Here is a 22,988-nt window from a genome sequence, read left to right on the forward strand (position 1 = left end):
ACACTCAGTTATGAAAAAAATTTTACTCTACATAACCACCCAACTTCTAATACATTCACTGCACAAATTGTGAGAATGCAGACAAGAAAAGCTTGCCCCTAATCTCTACTGAAATATTATCATTTGTAATGTTCAAGAAATAACAATAGCAAAACGTTTGATTAAATTATATTATGCAAAGTTTAAGGTGAATTTCTGTTGCAGTCGACATTATTTAGAATGTTAACTCTACAGCAACATACCATTTCTTCATCTTCAGCAAGGACGAGGTCATAATCGCTGAGAGCTACACAGAATATAATTGCTGTTACTCCTTCAAAGCAATGGATCCATTTCTTCCGTTCTGAACGCTGACCACCAACATCAAACATCCTGGCAGAAAAATAAGGACTTGAAGATTCATTTTAGCAAAACGAAAACTAAATCTATCTGTTTAGTTATCACACAGATACACATGCACAACAGGGGGTTCTTTAATAAGCTGTAAATGACTATGCCAGCCCTGAGATCTAAATGCTAAAGTTCATTAAATTATTCACTGTTGTAATATTATTTTATCACAAAAATTATAAAAGGTTTTAATACTTTCTGTCTGAATCGTACATATTACTTTATGTAGTGTTGGATATTTTGATGCTATTTTTGCTTTGTTTATACTTTGCAGTATACTATCCAGAGTTATATGCTTGGGGCAACTAGCAAAAAACAACAACAACCCCAAGACTGAGATTAATCATCAAATGCTAAATCATTATTTTTCATTTAGTGCTATAAAGGAGGGGGGGCTATGATATAAAAATAGGATGAGGGAAATAACATAATTATGTCATTCTAAAAAGCTCTGATACAAACCGTACCCCTTTAAGCCCTCTTTGCTCTAGGCGCAAACTTTTGTAACATTTTGAGGCCTTATCATAAACAGGGTATACTACACAAATAAAATAGTTCAGCCTTTTGTTCCAAGTGCTCAGGGCAGAACCAGCAAACAGCTGGTAGTGAAGAAACAATACTGACTGGCATTTCTTTACCACTTGACATTGCAGAGCTGGACACCATGAAATATCTAGGCCTCCCACGAAAAAGCCATATGGGGGCTTTCACCTGAGATAGAGTATGCCAAAAGAACTTGACCCTCATTAAAAAGAGAGAAAGGAAAAAAATAAAATAAAAACTAAGGGTAATGGAAGAGAGCTTTAATGCTTTTTCAGTGGAACAGTCTGAAGAGATAATGCAGTACACAAATTATGCTGCATTTATGTTGTTTTTCAGTACATATATTACATAAACTCTGTCTCGTTCCATCTTCGATGCAGGATTATTATCTCATTATCCACAAAGGGTACACAAGGGTAGCAGAGGCTCAGCCAACAGTGATTTTTCTGCAACTGATTTACATACAGGGAGTCCTTGAGTTACAATCACAGCTGGCACCAGAATCTCCACGGCTAAGTGATGCAGTTGTTAACTGAACCAAGCCCATTTTTACAACTTTTTTTTTTTTTTTTTTTTTTTTTTTTTTTACATTTATACCCCGCCCTTCTCCGAAGACTCAGGGCGGCTTACAGTGTATAAGGCAATAGTCTCATTCTATTTGTATATTTTTACAAAGTCAACTTATTGCCCCCCCAACAATCTGGGTCCTCATTTTACCTACCTTATAAAGGATGGAAGGCTGAGTCATTTTTGGCCACTGTTGTTAAGTGAATCACCACGGTTAAGTGAAGCATGCACTTATTAAGTGAATCCGGCTTCTCCCATTGACTTTGCTTGTCAGAAGCCCTTTGGGAAGGTTGTCAATGGAAATCACAGGAACTGAACCACTGTAAATAGTGCCAGTTGCCAAGCAACAAAATTTTGATCACATAATCGTGGGGATGTTGCAATGGTCATGTGCTTTTTCAGTGCTGCCATAATTCAAACAGTCATTAAATAAATGGTTATAAGTTGAGGACTTCCTATACAATTTCAAGCCCAAAACCTATCTTTCCCAACCACAATTTCTTTAGGTGTACTTTTAGATTTTATTACAGCTTTAAAATTATACTTAGTAAGATAAGTGTGGTGAATGATGGAGAACCCTTTGGCTTCAATAGAACCTTAAGCAGGCATGAAAAGATGACTATGGGAAATTCAGTCAAAGGAATACTACCTAGGTCTAACTAAATAACACTGGGAAGAGTGGCACCCTAACAAGTGAGTGTGCCCTACAGTTTCATTATTTGATTCACAGACTATGTAACACTTTGGAGCATCATGAACTGTGAAAGCAAAGGTTTCTTATCCCACCATGAAGCATGATGGCATTGTGCACCAGGAATAATCTAAATTTCTTGTTGTTCTCATTCATTCTGCATTTTGCTGTATTTTACAAATCAGATACAGTAGTAGCAGAGCCAAGATGTTTGAAAGTATACGAAAAGAGAACATCACAAGTCCTATAGGGATCAATCAGGAGATGAGTGGCGAACTACATGGAGGTAAATGGTTAATATGTCATCCAGTCATGACATAATTAGGTGTATTACAGTGGAAAATAACACAGCCCCATTCTACATCAAGCACTATTAATGATAAGCATTTAAACAATTATGCATGCTCCTTGCCAATGTTCTGTACTATTGACTGGTTAATGCTATGTCTATTGTTTTGCTGAGAAAGCCATGCATTGTTCAGAGAGCCATGTTAATTTCAACTCCCACTACAACACCAGAAAATAAATGCATGGCAAATTATAAAGTCTCTATGGGGCTTTTATATTTTACACTTCCAACCAACAATATAAAACAGAAGTCAGTATACCATTAGTATACATACTCCTGTAAAGCAAGGATTCAGTACCTGTGTTTGTGATCCCAACATAAAAGCAGCTGAAAAGAATGAAACAATGAAAATAAAAAAGTGGACTGTATCAAGAATCACTAGCAAAAGAATCAGAAAGATACTACATCATGTGAGCCAAAGTCAAAAACTGTACCACAAGTGCAGAAGAGCCATAAATTTTACACCAAGAAATTGTGGTTTAAGAGTATACATAACATGGCAGCCTGCAACTCTTAATGCCACTTACTTGAAGTACAAGTCCTTGAAGGTGAAATGTGTTTCTACAATGCCTGTGGTTTTCACTCTGGTTCGTAGAACATCTTGTTGGGTTGGAATGTAGCTCTGCTGGGATATTCTGTCCAAATCATTTAGGTAGCTAAAAAAGAATGGGAATGAGGAGGGGACAAAAAAAAGGGAAGAAAATATTCAGGAACAAACTGATCCTCTAACTGAGTACTGAAACTGAAGCTGGTGCGATACAGAATATGTTCTTTAATTCGATGTTAAGCTACGGCTTAGTTCAAATGGTCTAGAATTTTAGGTTCTTATTGAGAATTGCTTTAGAATATAATTTATAAATTTAGAATCCAATACTTCCAATACTTCACCCAAAACCCCACTGACGATGTTACCTAGTTTGATAATTAAATGTCCGGGAGATAAACAGCAAGCTTGGAGAACAGATCGCTGCCAAAACCTACAACCTAAACTACGAATATTCTCAACAATTTCTAGTCCAATACTTTCCAAAAGCCATACTATGGTTCTCTATTATTAAAGACATTAGGATCTAGTATTCCTTGTATCAATGTAGTTCCTAATTTTATTATTATTTAGATCAGAGAGAATCAGTTAGCTGTAGCTGTTGTTGGATTCCAACTCTCATTGCTCCAAGCAAAATGGGCAATGGGAGTTGTCGTGTAACAAGATTTCTATGCCTGTGGGTTGCCTATTTGTAAGTTAAATAAAAAACAAACAAACTTACCTTTGTACTCTTTAAAACAAGTACATTCATGGTGCCATACAAAAAGAATTATAGTAGTATATTATTTCCTGTTGCTTAACTATCCCCATATTAACTTATAAGAGGAAGCCACTCCAATGTTCAGTGGGAAAGTCTTTGTTATAACAGACATTAAGAATATTATTCTTTTCTATCTAAATGTTCAGTATCTTCCTCTATATTGTTGATATGCTTCCAGTTTACCCTTTTTATGGTTTTCACTTTTTTCCTACTTTCTCTTCTGGATTGTTGCTTTCCTATTTTTCTTATTTCCTTATATCTTATAACTTTTACATATGAGGAATTCAGTTATCCACAAATAGTTACACATTATGTAAGAAATGTAGTGCAGACAGAATGAACAGTTACTTCTATCTGAGTGGACAAAGGGAAGAACAACATGCACAAACTGAAAATGCAATCCTGCCAATCTCCTATTATAAACACTATACACTGCCAGAGTTACGTACCACTGCCTGAGTTGATGAAGAAACTTCAGAGAAATCAAGAGTTGGATGCAATGCAGTGTTTAAGAACACAAAAGATTAACAAAATCCTTTCTTAAAACCTCACTAAGACACAATTTAACTAAGAAGCGTTAAGAAGTCTCAAATAGGATCCACATAATAGCCACAGTTATATTCCTAACTTTTAGGATTGCCAAATACATATATGAATTTCTTTAAAAATGTAGAATAAAACAATATATATATCAGATATATGAGTATTGGGTGTTGACATAAGGACCATTTACAAAGACTCCAAAGTTTACACATCATTCTAAAGATGCCCTAAAGAATGAATAGATCTTTGTCTGACCAAAGATCATAGATCTTCAATTGTTAAAATTCAATGGATTTGCTTAATGACCAAGTGATTCGCTTGATGATCACTGCAAACAAATGTCATAAAACTGGGCCACTTGATGACCCACTTAATAAAATCTAAGTCAATAATGTACGAGGAAAGTTATACATCTTTTACTGACATATTTAGTTCCCTGACACCAGTGAAATTACTGGTTTCATTCATGATGGAAGTTGCACATTATAATCAATCACTACAGTACTGCAAAGTTTGAGAATCTCTATATTAAACTTTTAATGGGCAATTCATAATGGAAATATTTAGCATTTTGATACCAGGGCTTAGATATATTTTAATTTTCTTTCTTTAATTTTTTGTTTAAATCAGAATGATCCATCTTGCCAGAAAGGCTTGGAAGAAAACCACAATATCAGCAGGCATATTCCTAATTCTGATTATTTCAGAATAAAATAAAGGAGAGAGATGATTGAAGAAAGGCTGGGACAAGTAGCAGGTTAAGTATACATAGGTTCAAGTATAACCTATTGGGATTCACCCAGTGATATGGATCATATATTCTTACAGATACCCAAGATAGCACCGATGAAGGCTGCCTCGGTGAAATGCTCTCTAATGGTTTCTTTATTTCTAATCTTTTATGTACACTGAGAGCATATGCACCGAGACAAATTCCTTGTTTGTCCAATCACACTTGGCCAATAAAAAATTCTATTCTGTTCTGTTCTGTTCTGTTCTGTTCTGTTCTGTTCTGTTCTATTCTATTCTATTCTATTCTATTCTAATGGAAATAACTTTTGTCACTGTTAGGTTGCAGTTTCAGAAGCAACAAAGATCAAAATGATGCTATTTGATAATTTGGACTAAATCTGAACACAACCCAAGTTTCTGAAATCTAGCCCCAATTGCCATTAGATCATTCCAGCTTACTTGTATGATTCTAGATTTCAGAAAAAAATGTCAATAACTTACAGCACTGCACTTTAATAATAAAATGTTTAACCTAAACCTTTTAATGTGCATTATATCTCCCACCCACCTGTTTCTTTAGTCTTTAAATCATTAAGGAAATTTTAAACTAACTTAGTAAAACTGTCTCACTGTTGAGACATATTCTTAATTATAGATTTGATATTACCTAATTCCATATAGAGTGGGCAGAGTATACTTACTTCCACTAAAAAACAATAATCTTTTATTAAACAATACCAGAATAGTTACATCATTCACATTTAATACTCTGGCTTCTATTAGGAAGAATACACTGACTTGGCATTAAAAGGAATGGCATATTGTCCTGCTTAAAGACTAAATAACAGACAAACAAGCTAACAATTTAACCAAAGTTCAAGCTTCACGAGGTCTGAAACAAATTGTTGGCATAAAAATGCAAGAACTACTCCAAGTCCTAAGAACTGCTTAGAGCTGAAATTCAATCACAAGGGCCTGTGGATTGTTTCAATATATGATATATTTCCTTTACTGCATATAGCAGAGCTAACAGTTTAGAGCAGATTAAGTTTTCAGAAGCAAAAGTGATGTATCAACTTTTTTGCCCATCATGCTTCATATTCTGGAGAATTACAGTACCAATAAAACCTTTTGTTGACTTCAATTTAGAGAAGTTATAGATCCTGAAACTCTACAAAAAATGTGGTAAAGTAATTGGAACCTGCACAAACCATTACTTCAATAAAGATTAAAATCCCTGACAGCCTCGACTGCATTACAGCAACTTCAAAATGGAGTACAGCAATGTGAAACCCAAAACATTCCTAATGATCCTAGTCAGTTTCATACCACTTCACAGGAGTTTTCTCTTCCAACTAAATGAATGTGAAGTCATAAAAGAGGTAGAGATATTGCAGGACCATAGTTAGATACACACAGAAGAGCCTTTAGGCTTGATGGACTCCTCCTTTCTTCCAGCCCTTTCCTTCAAAAGGATCCCTTGGAAATTAAAGAGGGAAGGAGAATGTTTACTTCCACCAGGGGAGGGAATTTGGGACAATTCACAATTATCTTTAACTGTCAGTTATATTAGTTTGGTTCCTTTTTTAACATAGCTATTTATCTTTATTCTATTTTTATGGATTTTAAACTGTTGCTTAGAAATGCTTCTCCAATGACAAAATAATTAAAATTGTCTCCTGGTATCTTAGCAATACGATTATTATGGCGTAAACACAAACACTTATCCTATGTAAACAAGGTACCTTACTGTGGATTTCCCCCATTTCGGTCAAGATAATAGGATGATGGACAGTATGGAAGATGACAAGTTTAGCAAGAGGAAGAGGGAAGAATCAGTATCACTTTGTTCTGTTGTGTACTTCAGTTCCAATAGGAAGATTCCAAAATTGCAATTAAAGAGCAGATTTCCTAATGTTCTTTATAGCAGATGATAAAAGCGAATGTTGTTAAGACTTGACAGTTCAGCCCTTTCATGTGACCCACAGAACTTGCTTTGATCAACTAAACACAATCCTGGGAATCTTCAAAGCCAAGCCTCCATCAATTGTCCATTTATTAAACAATTTTGCTCAAATGAATTTTTATATCCTCACATAGAGAGATTTTCCCATAGCCTGTTGAGAAATACCACAACAATTCTTTAGAAGTATTCCTTCATGTCATGGTAATTCTGCAAAATAAATAGTAGTTTTCAGATTATAAAAAATATTTATAAGATATTAAGAGCATGAGGCGAGCAATTCAGCTACTTAAAATCTATTAGAAGGTTTTCTTACTAGGATGCAGAATCATTAAGCTGGTATTCTCTTGATCTGCTGAAACATGCTTGAACTCCAGGATCTCTCCATAGCCGTTTAATCACTCCTGCTAACTCAGGAGTCATAACTCCTTCCTCTGCACTTCCAGCCAGTACAAACAACTGGCGGGCATCATCCTGCAAAAGAAAACAGCTTAAATACTGATATTCAATGGCACAATACACTGCTGAACTACCAGCATCAAAAGTTCTTTTTAGGTAAAATATAAAATTATTGGAAACATTATCTACTATCTACCAAAAATGGTTTTTATCTCTTTCTCTGTAACACTTCCTCTGGGAATAACCAACTAATACTGACAAAATCACTATTCGAGGCATAAATTTTATATAGCAGGATTAGAACCTCCAAGAAAATGGTGGTTGTAATAAACTAGAGTTTCAGCAAACTCCTGACAAGCAAGGTCATTCAAGTTACTGTTAAGTACAAAATTGTCACAACCTATCATTGTCATAATACTTCAAAAAGAAACTCTCTCTTTTACGAAAAGTGATTCAATGTCTCTGGAATGTGCTTTCTTGCCAATGTGCAGAAAGGCAAATTGCCAGAAATTATATAACTGACAAACATTATAGAAGCATGGTATATGGACTACCCAGGAAATAAGCTAGCTTATATAACATAGTAATATAAGGACAATTAAAACAATAAAGCAGAATACATTAAAAAGTTAATTTAAAACATGTAAATAAACTAAAGTTTTTCCTAACACCTACAAAAAAGTAGGTATTAAGTTTCCAAGCATACAACATTCCTTACATGGGGACAATAATGAAAAGGTCTTATCTCAACACTGGTCAAAAATTTCTTGGTGTATGATCACATTCTGCAATATCCTCATTTCTCCCAAGAAAATCATAATAACTGCAACTAAATTTTCAAAACATATTATCCTCAATTTTTGTGTGTTATATCAGGTGCCTGCCAAAACTGTCTTGAATTTTAATATTGTATACAAAACAATTATTTATACTCACAGCTCTGGCAACTTCTCCAAAGTCAATCTTTAGTCTTCCCATTGCTCTTATTATTGCAATGATCGATTGAATTGTATTGCTGTAGACAACTACTTTATACTGTTTGCATTCTTCCTCTGAGTAGCCATCCTCATGAATGATTCTGGAAAAAGACAGGGAAGTAAGAACAGAATACAGATAGTCCTTGACTTATGACTTGTCACTTAATAACCATTAGACACAAATTACAGAGGAAAAAAGATACTTTAAATAAATAAATCAGAATAAAAGAAAGAAAAAGAACTTTGCTCCAGAAAGAAGAAAAGACTGTGGGCTAATATCTATTTGTCTAAGAAAATAAATTCAGTAGTCAAATAAGAACTTGCTGACTTAAAGGATTGAAAGAAGCAATATAAAAAGAGTGAGAGACGGTCTATACTTGGTGATTTTTTGTACAGCGATTATACATATATAGATGAGATTTAATTGCAAACCAGACAGTGGACATTATATTAAGAATTAACTATTACTATTATTAGTAGTAGTATTATAAGTGACTTTACAATTTATCTCTTTATCAATTTATTCCTGGTACTGATTGCTGTAATAGATAGGCAATTTAAAACTATAGCTTGATATAAGTATTCCAAACTTACAAGCCATTCAATTACTTTTGTTAAAAGTGTTTTATATTTAGCAATATCTATTATAGTACATATTACATGGTTTAGTTTTAGAAAAATTGATATATTTTGTACTTAAGGTATTAATATATATAAAACATAAACTGTGTGGCAAGTAGGCACAGAATAGATTAATTGATAGTCTGGATGTGCTGGAGAGAAATACGAGGACTGAAAATAAGTGGGAGGGTTGGTTTAAAACAGTATTCAAGATGACAAGTATTCCTAATCTAACGAGAATTGGTACAGGAAGGAGGCAAGCAGCCCAAACTACAACAGTTGAATTGAGCTCAGTGGGACAAAGGTCTATAAAAGAGATGATGCAATGAGAAATATCAAATTCATTTGACTTGCAACTAATGCTACAATCAATGCAGGATATAATGTTGAAAAATCATGAAGACCTGAAAAAAGAGAGAAGTGAGGAGTGATACTGGAGAACTCAAAGAGAAGATGAAATTGATGGATGGGAAATTCGAATGTTTTCAACAACAAATTATGAAGAACAAACAAAAACTGCAGGAGATGGAGGAGAGACTGGGAAAGGAGGAAAAGAGAGTAGATGAAATGAATGAAAGACTGATACAAGCAAATAAAGAATTAGAAACGACAGTCATCTTCCTAGAAACAGAAAAGGCAGCCCACTACCTATGCTTCCAAAACATGAGAGAAGATAAAGGCAAAGATCTGCCGGAAATGATGGTGGACCTACTAGCAAGAGCTTTAGGAATTGGAAAAGAAGAGATGATTAACGAGATGGACAAAATTTACAGGATTCACACTAATTATGTGAGAAGGCATAATTTATGCAAAGAAGTTCACATTAGATTTGTTAAATCAATTCGGGACGAGATACTACACAGAACAAGAGACGACCCATTAGAGTATAGAGGAAGACACTTAGTAGTACTTAAGCAAGTGCCTGGAAGGGTGAGAGATTTAAGAAGGCCTTATCAACACTTAACTTCCAAATTGACCAGACAAAATATCAATTTTAGATGGTTGACGCCAGAAGGAATTATGGTGTCTTGGCAAGAAAAAAGATTCAGATTGGACATCATAGATAAAGCAGAAGAGTTCTACAGGCAAAACTTTGGTAGTGAGGAAGAGTTAGAAGAAGGAGAGATAACAGAAGAAGGCAAAACAAGAGTACAGACAATAGAAACAAAAGAACTCCAAACTAGAGAGAAGGAAAGTGGGAGAGGAAAAGCTGATAATTGAAAACATGAAGGTAGACTCAAAGAATTTAAAGAGGCTAGACCAACAAGGGCGACACGATCTAGATATAGGTAGAGACTGACAGGAAGAAATAACGTTTCTATTTCTGAATGGTCAATGGTTTAAACTCCCCATTAAAGAGGAAAAAAATCCTTAATAAACTTAATAAATTTAATAAATCTAAGAAAGGGCCTCTGTGGCTCAGACTGGTAAGACAGTCTGTTATTAACAGCAGCTGCTTGCAATTACTGTAGGTTCAAGCCCCACTAGGCCCAAGGTTGACTCAGCCTTCCATCCTTTATAAGGTAGGTAAAATGAGGACCCAGATTGTTGGGGGCAATAAAAGTTTACTTTGTATATAATATACAAATGGATGAAGACTATTGCTTGACATAGTGTAAGCCGCCCTGAGTCTTCAGAGAAGGGCGGGATATAAATGCAAATTTAAAAAAAAGATGATTTTGGATATAATAATACTACAAGAAACATACATAAAGAGACAGCATCAATATTTATTAATTACCCCAAGTTAGAGAATATGTTTGCATCACTATCTCAACAGAAGAGATGGGGAATTGTGATATATACTAAGGAGGAAATTTTGGAAAACAAATTTACAAGGATAAAGAGGGTAGAATATTAATAATAGAAGTAATTTTGAACAAAAAAAGTGGTTCTTGTGGGAATTTATGCCCCAAATGAGGGGCAAAAACAATTTTATAAGAAGTTACACAATATTATTGGAGAAATACAAAATGATAATATTTGTATATTGGGTGACTTCAACACAATAGTAGACAAGAGATTTAGACCACAGAAGTGATAAAAAAAAAGGAAAGAAATCAGGAGAATACTACCTAACACCTTTTTTCAAATGGCAGAGGAACTGAGCATTCAGGATAGCTGGAGAGATAGAAAACTGGAAGAAAAAAATACACATACTATTCGGGTCGACATCTATTGTGGTCTAGAATTGATATGGTTTGCCTGTCAAAAGAATTAAATTTGGAAGTTGCGGAAATTACAATTGATACAAATTGTTGGGCAGATAACAATCCTATTAAAATTAAATGGAAAGGACAGAAGAAAACAAAGACGGGGACTTTAAAAAGAACAATTTTGAATCATAAGAAATTTAAATTAAAGATGGAAGAACAAATGCATCTGTTCTTTCAAGTTAACAAAAAAGAAGACACAAAGAAGGCACAATCAAAACTTATGGGATATGGCAAAAGCCTATATGAGAAGTATTGCAATTGCCTATATGGCCAAGGAAAATAAACAAAAAAGGCAATGACAGAAAAGTTTAGAAGACCTCAGTAGACTCGAGACAGAATTACAAAAGGAACCACAAAGACAGGAATTACACAATACACCCCAGTACACTAGACATAAGTAAGATGCCAAGATATTCGGAAATATTAGACAAACAGGGAAAACTTAAAAACATTCAGACATTAAAGGAACAGGGAATATCGATAGATTGGTGGCCATATTTACAGTTGCAATCCAGATATAAGAAAGACATGGAAGAATTTGGAATTTATTTGGAACCAAACCAACTAGACAAATTATTGATAGGCCCAGAAGGAAAATTAATATCTAATATATATACCTACTAGAGTTTGATAGAATGGAAGAGGTGGTGAAAGAACCGATGACTGCATGGGCAAAGAATATAGGGCACAATATAGATTTAGATAATTGGGAATTAATCTGGAATAAAAATTTAAAATTAACCAAATCTACTGCTTACAAAGAAAATCAATATAAAATGCTTTACCGCTGGCACCTAACGCCAGATAGGTTGGCCAAAATGTACCTGAACCTAAGTCCAAAGTGCTGGAAATGTAATCAACATCAAGGTACCTTCTTTCATGCCTGGTGGACGTGCCCCGAAGCGAAAAAGTACTGGATTAAGATACAGGGATGGTTACAGGATATAACAAAATGCCAAACTGAACTGAATCCAGAAACATTTCTTTCGGGAATGTTTAAGACAAAATTAGATAAAAAAACAAGATACTTGATTTTGCACATTCTAACAGCGGCAAGGATTGCGTTCGCGGAATATTGGAAACTTAGTATTATACCACCAGAGGGTCTGATTATTCAAAAAGTATATGACTGTGCAGAAATGGACAGGCTTACCATAGAACCACAAGAAAAAGAAGATTCAGAATACTATACAGTCTGGGAAAACTGGTACACATGGATAATCAATAGAAATAGAAAACAAAATATATATAAGGCTATTGATGATTAGATGTATATAATGTATATAGAAATTATATGGAAGGTAGATCCAAAATATACAATAATGTCACAGCTCTGTTGAATATGTACAATTTTTATGAAAAAAAATTGTAATAAACAGAATCACAGTCACAAAAAGAAACAACAAATAGATTTAATTAAATGCAAAATGAAGATTATCGAGAAGGAAGGTCTGGCACAGCAAATAAAATGTACTAAACAAAAAAAAATTGAAACCGCAAACAAACCGGGACACTGGTTGGCCTATAGATTGAAAAAACAGAAAGACAGATGGATTAGTAAATTATAAATGATGAGGGAAAGATAATACACCAAAACGAGGGGAAGAGAAATGTGACATATGAGTTTTACAAAAAATTGTATAAAGAAGAGGAATGTAATAGTGAAGGAAAGATATTAAAATATCTTCAAAAAGCCGGACTACTTAAAGTTCCAGAAGATGTTAAAGATATGTTGAACAAGGAAATAATACCTCTCGAATTACAGAGGCAATCAAAAAACAAAAAAATAATAAAACACCATGCCCGGATGGACTACCAATTGAAGTACACAAAAACTCCAATTGGATTCAGATTTATGATCCTGTCATTCATTCATTCATTCATTCATTCATTCATTCATTCATCCATCCATCCATCCATCCATCCATCCATCCATCCTATCTTTCTATCTATCTATCTATCTATCTATCTATCTATCTATCTAATATGCCACTCACCTCGTAATGTGAGGTGGCATTGAGTGGCTTACAATATAACAAAGCATGTAAATAAGAACAATTATAACATATAAAAACCAGATGAAGCAGTGATTTCCTTATCATCACTTGATTTGCTTAATTACTATGGTGACTTGCGGTAACCATCATAAAAACAGGCACTGAATTGAGTCCAATCATGAAGTGACTCAATTTATGACCACAATGGCTTACAACTAAAACCTCAGACTCAATTGCGGTTCTAAGCTGAAGACTAGGAAACTTCCATTTAGCCATGAATCCCAAAGTGATTATGACAGTCACTTTTTAATATCTTAATCTACATCTCATAGGATAGCCCTATGGCATGTGTTTTGACCATGCAGTTTTAACCATCCTTACTAGCATGCTGCCTGGGAATGACAACAAGAATACCAGGTTGGAAAAGATTGTTATATGGATATGTAAGAGGAAATAACCCTCTTGATCTCTCGTAGGGTTCTTGGAGAATGGTCAAATAAAATAATGACTACATTTAAACCTTTGCATCTACATGGAAGAGAGTATGAGGGACTGTCTATCTCCCATAGTATCTGTCCAGCCAATTTGATCAAGTAGGCTTGGTGCACTTCAGGTTCTTTTGATTGTACAATACCATTTATCAGGACCCCTGAAATGTGTCTTCTCTATAGCATCTGTCCTTTGGAATAAATCCCCACATCTTCCCCCCCACCCCCCACCCCCGATTATTCCAGTCTGGTGTTTTGAAAGGTCTTGAAGATCTGGTTTTTCACATAAATCTTTGGTAAGGATAAGCTCACTTGGGTTGTATGGATCTGTTTCTTTTTCATTTCTGTCCAGCTTTTGTTACATTTGCAATCTTTTCTCCTTTATTATTGTCTATTCTTATAGATAATAATATTCTTTCATTTTTTTTCCTTCCAAACTGCACAAAGTCATTGGGAGTCAGATATAATTCTTACAAATAAATGGAATATATTAGTTTGATTTCAGTTATGGCAGGTTTTTAGTGTCTTTTTTCTGATTCAACTCATATGACCTCTGTAAAGTTAAGGCTCTGAGCCAACCAGAATTATTTGGTACATGCTATGTAATAGTGAAGCTGCATCTGAGAAATAAAAAAGGGAAGGGTGGCTTGCGCAAATTGAAGTACCTTTTGTTTACATAATAATCTCACCCAATCCAGTGAGATCACAATAGGCATGTTTTATACTGTATCCATGATAGTTCGGGTACTGTATAATGAAAAAAGGGGCTTTCAATATCATATATTGCTTACTTACTTCATCTGCTTCACTATGGTACTTTTACCAGATTCTCCAGCACCTAAAAGGACAAAGGAAAACTGGGATTAATTTGATGTATTGTCTAGGCAAAAATGACTTTTGTCCTACTAGTTGATGGATCCAGAAGCACCAAAGCACTAGGCATAATTTAAGCAACTACACCTCTTAAGAAACAATCATAAGTAATCTTGTTGTTGTTAGTTGTGAAATCGTGTCTGACCCATCGCGACCCCATGGACAACGTTCCTCCAGGTCTTCCTATCCTCTACCATCCTCTGGAGTCCATTTAAGCTCATGCCTATTGCTTCAGTGACTTCATCCAACCACCTCATTCTCTATCGTCCCATTCTTCTTTTGCCCTCAATCTTTCCCAGCACTAGGCTCTTTTTTCTCCAGTGAGTCTCATTAGGTAGACCATCAATTGTGTTGTAAATGTTGTACCTTGATGAACGTATCTTTTCTTTTATGTACACTGAGAGCATATGCACCAAGACAAATTCCTTGTGTGTCCAATCACACTTGGCCAATAAAATTCTATTCTATTCTATTCTGTTCTAAGTAATCTACTGAGAGTTTAAGCTGAAGAATTCTACTTATTCTTCCACTATACAGCCATTAGACTTATGTGAATGAGTCCTGACTGGATTCAGACAGGAAAATCTGAGAGGATATGATTTCAGTCAAAGGCAAAATCTATCTTTATTCGTATTCTGTGGAATACAAAAATAAATGACAAAACTGGCCTCCGTAGCTACACAAGACAAAGCCAGAACTCATAATATCTTACTATTACTATTAAGAAACAATCCCTTCTTCATCCAGTGCAGATTTGGGAAAAGGAAAGCTACAATTGGAAAATACAATCACTCAAAATTATATTTTTTCTATCAAGGCAACCTGGTCTACCCAAATAGGGGACGGAGCATACTGCTTTCGCTTCTTTGTCGGTAAAAATAAATTCAACACTGAAAATTATATTATTCCCTCTTCTATAAAGGAAGACTCCATTCTTCGATCCTAGCTAGAGCAAAGAACCTCCCATTAGTAGAGACAAATATTACTTGGATACAGCTGCAAGTCCCTCAAGATTCTAAAATAAACATCAAAAGTCTGCACGGCTTTTTTTAATCACTCCAATTTTTTGAAACTGCTACTTAGTGAAATTTAGTCCACTTCATCCCTCCTATACTTGAGGAAATATATAAAAACCTTCCTCTTTTACAGGATGCAAGTGGAGGCTGCGATAGATGTGTGTGTGGGGTGTGTGTGTATGTGTTATTTCTGTCTATAGTTGGGTTTAGCAGGATCTTTAAAATTATTCATATTAAGCCTTTGGGGAATGGGACATACAAGTCATAAATAATTTATCTGTCACTAAGGTTTGAAGTGGAGTTGTTTAAAATGTCAGCAGTTAACAGAAAACAATCTATTACAACAAAGTAACTATGAATTGGGCAGTCTATAAATTTATCAAACAAATAACTTAGTTCCTAGAATTAGATATTTTAACCAGAAATCTTATTTCTTGGAATGGTAATTAGTTTTAATACAGGCAGTCCTCAGCTTATGACAATTAAGCCCAAAATTCCTATTGTTAATTGAGACATTTGTTAAGTGAGTTTTGCCCAGTTTTTCTTGCCACAGATGTTAAGTGAATCATTGCAGTTGATAAGTTAGTAATCCGGTTGATAAGGGAATCTGGCTTCCCCATTGACTTTGACTGTCAAAAGGTTGCAAAAGGTGATCACATGATCTTGGGACACAGCAATGGTAAGTATGAACCAGTTGGCAAGCATCTGAATTGTGATCATTTGATCATGGTGATGCTACAAAGGTTGTAACTGTGAGAAATGGTCGTAAGTTAATTTTTTCAGTGCTGTTGTAACTCTGAACGGTCACTAAATGAACTACCTTATAAGTCGACGACTACCTGTAATCTTATTTCTTTTTACCTAGTTTTTCCTAAGCTAAATTTCAAATAATGTTGGCTCAACATAATATTTAATGGTGTACCTATGTCATTGTAAGAGAACAAAATGTGTGTGTGTGTGCGCACACACACATATATAATATGTAATATTTAGTATATTGAATTATCAATGCACAACTTTGCAAAGTAGGCTTCCCTCAAAATCCTCACAGGATAGTCCTACACATGTCTATTCAGAAATAGTCATCCCCCCTTTCAATCCCCAAGTAAGAAGGTGAACAGCGTCAAGTAGCGTACAAGTTTAAAAAGTTATTATTATTGCACAGGGTTGCATTTATTACAGCTATGAACTAGAAGCGGAATGAAGCAGAAAGTATAGAGTAGCTTAGCTTTCTAGCTCCTGTGTTATCTTATTATGCAATTCTTCTACTGCAGCAGGATTCTTAACACCCTATCATTTGAGCAGAGGGATAGATCATTATAGTGTACATGTACCCACCCACCCAAATCTGTATATACTGATGTAAATTGTACATCTTTAACTGTAAATTTAAATGTAAACTTAATATACTGATGTAAAAGAAGAAATTATATGCAATATAAAACACATGAAGATATTTATTTATTTTATTTATTTTATTAAATTTCTATACCGCCCTTCTCCCGAAGGACTCAGGACAGTGTACAGCCAGAATAAAAACACAGAATATATACAATTAAAAGAATTTAAAATGAACTATTACTATACGGCCGATAATTAAAACATTTAAAAATTTAAAATATTATTAAAACCCCAATTTAAAATCAACTATGTATGCCAGTCCTGCTTGAATGAATAAATATGTTTTAAGCTCACGACGAAAGGTCCGAAGATCAGGCAGTTGACGTAAGCCAGGGGGGAGTTCGTTCCAGAGTGTTGGTGCTCCCACAGAGAAGGCCCTACTCCTGGGGGCCGCCAGCCGACATTGTTTGGCAGACGGCACCCTGAGAAGGCCCTCTCTGTGAGAGCGTACGGGTCGATGGGAGGCATAAGGTAACAGCAGGCGGTCTCGTAAGTACCCGGTCCTAAGCCATGGAGCACTTTAAAGGTAACCAGGATCTTGAAGCGCACCCGAAAGACTACAAGAAGCCAGTGCAGACTACGGAGCAGTGGTGTTACGTGGGAGCCACGAGCGGCTCCCGTTACCACTCGCGCAGCTGCATTCTGGACTAACTGCAGCCTCCGGGTGCACCTCAAGGGCAGCCCCATGTAGAGAGCATTGCAATAATCCAGCCGAGACGTAACCAGAGCGTGAGTTTTTATTTATTAATCATATTATTAATAAGGCATCCCGGTCAAGAAAGGGACGCAACTGGCGAACCAAGCGCACTTGGTAAAAGGCCCTCCTGGTGACGGCCGCCAGATGTCCATCAAAGGACAGCCGACCATCCAGGAGGACACCCAAGTTGCGAACCACCTCCTTTGGGGCCACTAACTCGCCCCCAACAGTCAGCTGCGGATAGAGCTGACTGTACCGGGGTGCCGGCATCCACAGCCCCTCCGTCTTGGAGGGATTGAGCTTGAGTCTGTTTCTCCCCATCCAGACCCGTTCAGATATCAATTCTGAAAGTATGCAATACTGAATGCATGCTATGCAATATCTTAAAACCAAGTATTGCTACTTGTTTACGTACATTAGAGTCTCCTGCGAGTAATAATCTATCAATTATATTTTCCCAGAGGAAAAAAAGGTTGTCTCTTAAGTATGTTATACAAACTAAGTAAAGCCAGTCCTGGACTGGGGGATGGGGATTAGAGTTTGCATGTATTTCATCATTATAATCCTTTGTTTTGGGATAGATTCTCAACTGTGATGCTTCTGAAACACTTCTAAGCGGGAATAATATACTGCTTAAAATACTAAGTAGCAGACTTAAATCACAAGCAAAACAGAATATATTTACCAGGAATTTTGTTACCAGATAATCAGCTAAGAACAATAAAAAAACCAATATCCTGAACACTAAGCTATCAATATCACAATTAAATTCAAAAGCCATGGACAGCATAAGCCAAATACAAATACCTCAAATGTGAGGTCTTCAATTAATTATAAGAATCATAGAACTTTTTCTGGACAGCTGTACCTGTGCTGGGAGTAATACGCTAAGAAATGGTGGATAAATTAAAATAATAACTAATTTTAATTAAGTTAAAATTATTATCAGTGAAATACACCATTGGAAAGTAAACATGTTAACAATGTCATGTTAAAATATTATTATAGTTCATCACACAGTCAGACAGCTATTCAGATTGGATTTGGCATTTTTATCCACCTATTGAGTCCTTCCCAATGACATGGGATAGGCAGATGTTGAAGTTTTATGGTGTTAGAGGTATCATTGCAGGATGCAAGCTGCTCCAAATAACACTGCCTTTTGCAATTGACTGATGGTGAAATTGTCAATGCTGATGGTGTTCAAGTAGTATTCTAGTTGTTTTGGGATCGCTCCCAAGGCGCCTGTGACTATTGGGATTACCTTTGTTTTCTTTTACTAGTCATTCTATTTCTATTTGTGGATCTTTATATTTTGTTATCTTCTCCAGTTTCTTCCTTCTATTCTGCTATCTCCAGGTCCACTATCCAGAGTCTTTATAACTGACAATTGTTAAGTCTGGTGTGTTATGTACCAGGTGCCTGTTTGTTTGAATTCTAAAATCCCAGACCACTTTAGCTTCTTCATATTCTATTAAACAGACAGAGCAAAGGAGCCATCTGCTGACCTGCTCAACTCTGTGTGTGGAAGAGAATCCCTCTGAAGGGCTACAGGAACAGAACTCAGATCTTCAGGATCTGACCATCATTTCTGCAGCCTGCTGGAGGAGTTCTTGTCTTCCAGAGGCAGCCCTTTCACTCTCAAAAGACTGCCAGCAAGGACAGAGAGAATCTCAGCTCCATGCCAAGTGGACACAAAGAAGGGAATCTCAGCTTCACAGCAGGTGGCACCAGAGACGATTGCAAATGGTGATCACAGGATCGTGGCAACTATTCATGTGAACAGACTGCCAAGCATCCAGATTGCTATCATGTAACTATGGGTTGGTGGTAATACAATTTGTGACAGCTATTCCATGGCTGTTGTAATTCTGGACCATCATTAAATGAACAGTCATTAAGTCAAGGCCTATCTATATGTAGAGGTAGTCCTGATTTACAGCCATTCATTCAGTGTCTGAAGTTACAACGGCACTGAAAAAAGCAATTTATGATTGTTTTCCATACTTACGACATACAGCAGCCCCATAATCACATGATCAAAATTCAGACACTTAGCAACTGGCATATATTTATAACAGTTGCAGTATTTCGGGGTCAGGTAATCAATCACCTTTTGTGATCTTCTCACAAGCAAAGTCAACGGAGAAACAGATTCATTTAATAACTGTATTACTAACTTAACAACTGCAGTGATTCATTTAACAACTGTGGCAAGAAAGATCATAAAATGGGGCAAAACTCACTTAAAACTGTCATTGCTTAGCAATGGAAATGTTGGGCTCACTGTGGTCTAAGTCAGGAATTGTCTATATAAAGCACTTTTCTTGAACCAGATGAAACAAGATGCAAGCTAGTATTTCTGCATTACAGAATTTGAATAGGGTAGGAGTGGATTCCCTGCATCAAAGAAACAGGGCACAAATAACAAAGTCCTTCACCCATTCAAATTTTCCAATACAATTTTCCAGAAAAATATTTATCACAAGCCTGAAACCAGGACATAACATGGGGAAAACAAAACAGAAAAAAGCAGTGGACAGGGAAAAAGTTAAATTATTTCTAACTACAAATGGCTTTGGGACTTCATATACATGGGAAATAAGGAAAGCATGCAGAGAATGGCATTTCAAATTCTTTGTAACCCCACTAATAGCTCTGTTCTGTGACCAAGAGGGAGGCAGACTTAGAATTGAGGATTTGGCAGCATTCCAAGCTTCTTCCTAATTGCCTCTCTGATTGGAAAGTTTGGGGGCAGTGCTCCAAAGCCTTCAGATGGATCTGGGTCAGCTTTGAACTCAACCTTTCCTCTTCTGTGTATCAAATTTGTTCAGCTTCTGGCTAATTAATGTTCTGTCAGATTCTGAGCCTCTTTATAGAATTTGTTTCCAATATTAGGTTGGCTTGGAGAGAAAAACAAGGTAGGTAATGCATACAGTGCAAGGCTTCTGGGTTCTTTACAAATCCTATATGTCTGAGAATCAGTTGTGTGGAGGTACATGTAGACATATTTTTTCTTCAGGGACTAATCAAGCTGCGTGTATAAATGTTGCCTGCATCTGGGGTGCATATGTGTATGTAAAAGACAAGTGTACATACAATTCTTTTGTGCATATATGTGTGAGTTTCTGCATAAAAGAAGCACAGGGCAGGTTGCACACACTCTAATCTAGATCACACTACTAGGATGGGATGGGAGCTGAGAATGGAATACACAGCAGTAGTTGACATTGTTGCCAACTGCCTCTCCCATAAGGTGCACTGGGGAAATGGCGTTTCTATGCAGGGTCCTGCCCGATTAATTAAGTTCAAACTTTCTTTTGCTGGCTTTTCTTACCATACCAAATTTGGTCCTGTTCAGTTTTGTTTTTAGAAAGTTATCTTGCTGATGGACAAACTGACAAACTAAGAACTGCAACTCTCGAACTCCCATAGGCCTAATATATGTTGTCGCTTGCAAAATTCAGATAGAAAAACAAAAATGGACAGATTTATTTTGATTGGAATTAAATAGATTTAAAAATACTCTAGCTCAACTGGTCAATGGATTGTAGGGTTTCTCCAAATTATAGTCAATATTAAATATAACAAACATTCAATGAAGGAGGTACCGGTAGATCAAAACAGCTGATCTCAAATATCCAAGCACTTTATGTAATAGGAAAATCACAAAACACTGCACGTCAGCTAACTAGAATGGTTCTCCATTATAGTGTTTTTCCTGGAAGGCTTCAATAATGGAACAAAAGAACAATAGACATGTTGTCTAACGCAGAAAAGAACATACTGAGGAGAAAAATAGAGGAGGGGCATTTTCCCACTATTTCTGAGGAGAACAATACTGAAACCAACATATAGAAGGACTGTGATAGAAGTATAATCCTAAAATATTCCCAAACACATTTTTCTAGTGAAGGGAGCATTGTATTTTTATTTACTAATATCACTTTTAATATTTTTCTTTGTTACCCCAGTAAAATTGATTTTTCAATTATATTTTTTTTTAAAAAATCTATCAAGCTATTTTCATAACATAGAAAGCAGCAATGATCATTATCCAAAGTTATCAGCCAAATAATAAAAGCTGTATTGAGAATTGCATAAATCAGCTGTTTTATATTGTTTGAAATTTAAAACTATAAACTAAGCTACATTTGGTGTTGTGTAACAACACAAAAAGATAGCATCAAAACTGTAACATACCGGTACATTGAAACAATATATGCTTTATTTTTGTTAATCTTAAATCCAATACCTAGAATAGGATAGAAAACTGATGCCCTCAAATTGTTTGGACCCAATTTTCCATAAGATACTTACAAGATTGCCTCCCCCAGCCAGAAATAACCTGTCCTGGGAGACAGGTATTGATTTTGAAACGGGGCAGGCCAAGGCCAGGAAGCATTGTTTGATTGTAGCCCTGGTTTTATAAATGTTACCCTCTATCTCAAAATTAGAATTGCCGCTTCTTTAAGCATTCTGAAAGATGTAAGGACTGAGTACTTCTGGAGGACAACTGATAGCTACTTAACTTGCCATAGATTGCTGTTGCTATTATTATCATCTGCTGTGGTTATTCTTATTGGATTAAATTTTGATGATGGCTCCAACAGATCATTACTATTGTTTCTGAGGATTATGTTTCAGTGGTTTAATGGGCTTACATTATTACTATTGATGTTTAATCAGTGGCTTCTTATAAACCACTAGGAGTCCTTGGCAGATTTAGTAGTATAATAGACAAAGCATAACCCATTGGATCATCCTTTGAGAACTAGTTCCTTACTAAATAGAGAAACAGAATAACTATGAGTAGATTGCTATAGTTTTGGTTTAAAATTAAAAAAGAAAGCTTCATTTTATTAAAGAAAGATGCATAGCAAGACAAATGCAGATGCTTTTCTTTTAACAATGGATGCTTTTGATGATAGCATTTGTGGTTGATCTGCCATTTTTTAAGAATGCTCTAACTTTTCACTTCTTTCTTCTTGGCTTAAAGTGAGATACAGCTAACCATGCTGGAATACTGGTTTTTCCAAATAAATCAGCACATTCTCCACAGTTTGTCCTCACATTTTATGTATAGTGAGAGTAAAGCATGACTGAAGGATGGCATCCTCACCTTCTGATAAATTAAGCATAATTCTTGGGATCATGACAATGTCATTTTTGAATGCACTAATGTTTACCTTTGCTATAACATAATAATTGTGAGATTCTT

The 22,988-nt window shown here is 35.7% G+C and overlaps 1 protein-coding gene across 1 annotated transcript in view; it reads right to left on the minus strand.

Moving 5' to 3' along the window:
• The window catches only part of GNAI3 (G protein subunit alpha i3), a 36,365-nt gene that overhangs the window by 2,436 nt on the left and 10,941 nt on the right, over positions 1–22,988 (minus strand). Inside the window, exons 2-6 of the mRNA XM_058178077.1 lie at positions 14,576–14,618; positions 8,418–8,559; positions 7,399–7,556; positions 3,068–3,196; positions 243–372 (exon numbers count right to left, since the gene is read on the minus strand). Coding sequence (XP_058034060.1) covers positions 243–372; positions 3,068–3,196; positions 7,399–7,556; positions 8,418–8,559; positions 14,576–14,618 — 602 coding nt within the window. The remainder of the gene's footprint in view (positions 1–242; positions 373–3,067; positions 3,197–7,398; positions 7,557–8,417; positions 8,560–14,575; positions 14,619–22,988) is intronic.

This window comes from Ahaetulla prasina, chromosome 3 (assembly GCF_028640845.1).
Source record: "Ahaetulla prasina isolate Xishuangbanna chromosome 3, ASM2864084v1, whole genome shotgun sequence".
Classification (NCBI taxonomy): domain Eukaryota; kingdom Metazoa; phylum Chordata; class Lepidosauria; order Squamata; family Colubridae; genus Ahaetulla; species Ahaetulla prasina.